Below are 5,000 nucleotides of genomic sequence, written 5' to 3'. Positions count from 1 at the left end.
TACTAAATTAAGTTAGGAGAGGGATTCGGAATAGTTGATGTTTGCAGATGTTGCTGTGTTGATTAGGGAATTTAAAGAAAACTTAAGAAATACGTAAGGGATTTTGAAGGTGAGGAATTATGAGCAGGAGTAAAGTGATAAGAGTAAATCATTATGAGGAAGATAGAGTAATGAAGATTTTTATTGATGGGGGAAAATGGAAATGGATAATAGATGAAAAGGAAAATGAGTCTCGAAATAGGAATAAACAACGAAAGTTCCAATGATGAATGTATGAATGGATGATGAATTACTATAGAATAAAATAAAAAAAAATGAATCTATTGAGAGATTTTTTGTATGATATGTGCTTTAAGAAGAAGTTACACACAGTAATGTATAACATACTCAAATAACAATGTCACAGCTTGAGATATTAAACGAATTATTTAGCCACTTCATTGTGATCATTGCACTATCTATTACTTATGTTTAATTTGATCATTTTATAAATGTTCATTAAAAACTATGGTAAGGATAACTATATCTCATAATTATGGAAGCATGTGTAGCATTTTCTAAATAAAAATAGCAATACTTTTGCTATTCATAATTCTTGGAATTTTAATTACTTTCAGTCGTAAAGTTTTAGAGTACAATTATATTCTAATTGCTTCCAAAAATGTTAAATACTTTCGAAATGAAGATTAGCCGCCTTATGGATATCTATGACCCAGAAGTTGATAAATATATACTTTTTAGATCGAAAATTATTATATGCTAAACTCCTGTCTTTAAAATCTTTATCTTTGAAAATCATATGAATATTTCTAAATCGGTATTTGAATACAAAATGAAATTTAGTGCCAATCTTCTATAGCATTGTAACATTCATTAAGACCAAACCTATAGAATCATCAAGCCAGTTAATCACACATGTCATAGAATCTAACCTTTAAGAACCAGTGATTATCAAATCGCTCCTTAACAATCTCCGTGATTACAAACCCATATGCCAACTTACGGTCAACCACAGCCTTATCAACATGGACCACCCCGGGTTTCATTACGCGATCTCTGGCTTCGGTCTCTAACATTTACTTGGGATATATAAGACACTTCTTGTTCAGCTTCCCCACATTCTTCCTTTCTATCCGAAGAAGCAGAGAGCTGGAGTTGCGAAGTGATGGCGATGAAATCTCTGGTAAGTTTTCTTGGGCAAGCTGCTCGATACTTACACTGGCAAAAATTTGCATTAAAAACGGTGAATACCTGGCAATATTAAATCAGGATTTTTGCCGTTTTAAAAACGGATTTGTTGACGTTATGAGCGATATTACGCTCACCAACCTGTAAACGATAATAACAAAGTAGGGTACAAATTATGGTCGCCTGTATTTTACTGAATTACGACTGAAAACACTAAATTTCTAAGGAGCATTTCAATTTTTTTTTTTTTTTTTTTTTTACAGTGTATAGTCGAATTCAGTAGTGAATAAGGCTCACTGATATATAAGAGCATCGGTGAATGTTTGATGTTTACCGTTCTCAGCCCTATTTTAGTAAAATACAGGCAGCCGTAGTTTTACCCTAATTTATTATTATCTTTTAAGGATTGGTGACCTAATATCACTACTTTACGTCAATGTATCCGTTTTTAAAACGGAAAATGCCTGGCAACAATTATTCCAAGATGTTTATGTTTTGTTTTGTTTTATTTGGGGGGGAGGGGGGAGGGGATTTTTAACAGTGTACATTAAAATTCTCGAAAATGATGGGTGCTTAAATGTCTTAATCATGGGTTCGGTTCCATGAATTTTGTTATAAAATTCGATGTATTTAAAATTTCACTTCCTAAGGAAGTTACAGAATCAGCACCTATAATGTTTCCTTCATTAACGCTATTTACATAGATGACCCCCCTGCATAATGCGTTTTCTCTTCACATCTTGACTCTATATACTCTGTACTAAATGCAGTTAAAGATTTTGCATCTGAATATATAATGTTCATCTCCTTATATCTATTTATAATCAACGGCACCTTCCAGATGGCGTTTTCTCTTTTCATCTCGGCTCTAATGGGCGTAGCCGTGGCAGATAAACCCCCGACAGTGACCTCCCACGTCACTTACGGCGCCCACCAACCTTCCTACCACCCTGCCCCTTCCTATCACCCTCAACCAACTTACGAGGATCCCCACGCGGATCCCGCCTGCGCAGAGAACACAACTAAGCCCTGGTGCCTCGAGGACGAAGAATACCCAATGTACGAGGTCGAGGAAGCGGTTAACTTCCACTTCACGAAGGTCATCTCCCTCTACGCCGACGTGGCTGAGCTCAACACCGAGCTCTCCGTCGAAAGGCCAAACACTCTGGAGGAGGAGACTTACCTCTGCCCTTCCGAGACGGCGTACGTGCAGCCTCTGAGGGCCAAGAATACCAAGGGCAAGTGGAGGGTTATCGTTAACAACATCGATACGCATTATAAAACTCTTACGCAAACTACTCGCGTTGAAGAATGCACGACTTCAGGAGAGGAATGTCCCAAGGTTCCAGAGTGCTACGAATCCACATGCCTCCAGAAGTCCATCTATCATCGGTTTCTCGTCTACGATGCCTACGACAAGTACTTCCCCTTCGCCATTGAGGATTTCAAGCTGCCCGCTAGTTGCGCCTGTCTCTTGGGCGCGTACACTATCGATCATTAACTGATAAGAGATATAATTTGTTATCTATCAATGCCATTCTCACTCATCCTATGTTTAATCTCTCCTTTTTATAATCATATCCCTCATGTTTTCACGGGTAATGTTGTATGACCAATTAGAGCTAAGTATGTGAAGAAAGCAGTTCTCTAGTCATCTCTTAGAATAAGTATTTACTTTGTCTTTTTATTTTGATAACTTTAGCTCTCACATTTCTAGGATTTTTCTTTTCTTTTGTAATTTGAATTTATAAAATATCAATTTTCCATTTGTGAATATTATTACCCTCTGATGATTGATAGATAGAATATTTTGGATTTTTTAAAAAAGGCGTTTGTTGTTATAGGAGTTAAACTGAAGAAATTTCGTAATATGAATTATTATCATTAATATTATCATTATTACTTGCTAAGCTACAACCTTAGCTGGGAATGCAGAATGCTATAAGCCCAAGCGGTCCAACAGGAAAAAATAGCCCAGTGAGGATAGGGAATAAGGAAACTTCAAGAGAAGTAATTAACAATCAAAATAGAACATTTGAAGAACAGCAACCACGCGAAAACAAATCTTTCATATATAAATTATAAAAAAATAAAAAAATAAAAGAGAAAGAAATATATGATAGAATAGTATGCCCGAGTGTACCCTTAAGCAAGAGAACTCTAACCCAAGAGACAGTGGAAGACCATGGTACAAAGGCTATGGCACTATCCAAGACCAGAGAACAATGGTTTGATCTTGGAATGTCCTTCTCCTAGAAGAGTAAATAAATAAAACAATGAAGGCTCTTAGAGTACCAATGTTCTAAAAAACGAAGACGACCAACTAGAAAGAAATATCTTTATTACATTGATCATTAAAGAGTATGAGGAAAGTCTCTGATTGCTTGATGTGTTGCAACGCGCAATTTCTTCTACCACAATTGCACAAATGACTGACGCCTCTGGAGCATAATTAGCTATCACTCTAATCGCCTTTCTAATTAGTGAAATCTTCATTTTTTTTTTTGACACGACTTCGTAATTATAACTTTTTAGCAAATACGGACACGAAAATGACATGGTGTTATTTTAACAAGGGACCTAAATAATTCCTTTAATCCGGTTATTTAGTGATTTTACTCTTTTAAATAGTTAGTTAATGAACAGTATTTAAAAAAGGAAAGAAAAAAAAACTCGCTGAAAAGCAATCAGTAGAATAAATGAAAGAAAAAAAATTTTAATATAGGAAACATTAATTAAATCATGGATTGATTGATCGATTTGAGGTTTTCTGGCATCCTGACATCTAAGGTCATTGACGCCGAATCTTTAGCAATTTCACGTTTTACTATAATTGCATGCAATTAAAACAACGGTACGATTAGCAACAGGAAATCCATTTTTAAGAAATGCGCACCCTAGTGTCAATGCCACTCAAGTAATTGCAGGTCATTCGTAGGTACGTGAGATCCTTGCTAAGTCGATGCAACCCTGTCAATCATTTTGGCATTGCATTAGTTTGTAATACATTATGATTTCCGATTGTGTAAGTATTTTCAGGAACTTTCTTAAGAATTTAAGCCTAATTATATTACTAATTAGGGAGAATACTCAAAAAGTATTTCCAAGAGAGATTACATCACCAAACTTTTAACGGGGCTCCACAAGGCACTACAAGAGTTGGAAGACCCAGGCCTACATGACAGAGGGCTATAAAGCGTGAAGTAGGAGATGATGAATGGAGAGGTATTGATTTAAAAACTCAAGATATAGACAACTGGTGAAATCTAACTGAGGCCCTTTGCCTCAATGGGCGTAGGAGGAGGAGATGATGATTTTAATTACAAGCAAATACTAATCATTGTTAAATTACCAACGTTTACCGGTTCTGCGTAATTAGCCTAATCAATGGAGTTACCTTTTATTTACTGCTATCTTTTTTAATTCTTCAATATATATAACCTTTTCATCATAACGAATTGTACGTCCGTGACTCCAATAAACGTAAGATCAACTAGAAGGGCACTCAGTAGAGCGCAGACCTCCGCCGCGGCTGCTTACTTCTTGACCTTTTGCTCAACCTTGACCTTCACCTTATGCCGTAACATATATTAATTGGCGTGGATTTTCATATACTCAAATATGAACCAAGTTTGAAGTCTCTGTGACAACGATGGCCTAACTTATGGCTGATTACGTGAATTGTACAATTTGTTTGACCGTGACCTATACCTTTGTTCTTGACCTTCTAAAATTTAATTGCTTCCGGCTTTTTACATAACAGTTAATACCTGTAAGTTTCATTACTCTTCGATTAATACTGTTTTCAGGAA

General features: G+C 36.0%; 2 protein-coding genes across 2 annotated transcripts in view; both read left to right on the top strand.

Annotated features, from left to right (window-relative positions):
• The window catches only part of LOC137629711 (zinc finger CCHC-type and RNA-binding motif-containing protein 1-like), a 543,938-nt gene that overhangs the window by 152,882 nt on the left and 386,056 nt on the right, over positions 1–5,000 (top strand). The window lies entirely within an intron of this gene.
• On the top strand, positions 2,030–2,747 carry LOC137629125 (neurotrophin 1-like). Its single transcript, XM_068360398.1, has one exon. The coding sequence runs from the start codon at positions 2,030–2,032 to the stop codon at positions 2,687–2,689; it is 660 nt and encodes a 219-aa protein (XP_068216499.1). The 3' UTR covers positions 2,690–2,747.

The sequence above is a fragment of the Palaemon carinicauda genome, chromosome 37 (assembly GCF_036898095.1).
Source record: "Palaemon carinicauda isolate YSFRI2023 chromosome 37, ASM3689809v2, whole genome shotgun sequence".
NCBI lineage: Eukaryota > Metazoa > Arthropoda > Malacostraca > Decapoda > Palaemonidae > Palaemon > Palaemon carinicauda.
The sequence above is the reverse complement of the archived record's forward strand: the minus strand, read 5'-3'. Positions and strand labels throughout refer to the sequence as shown.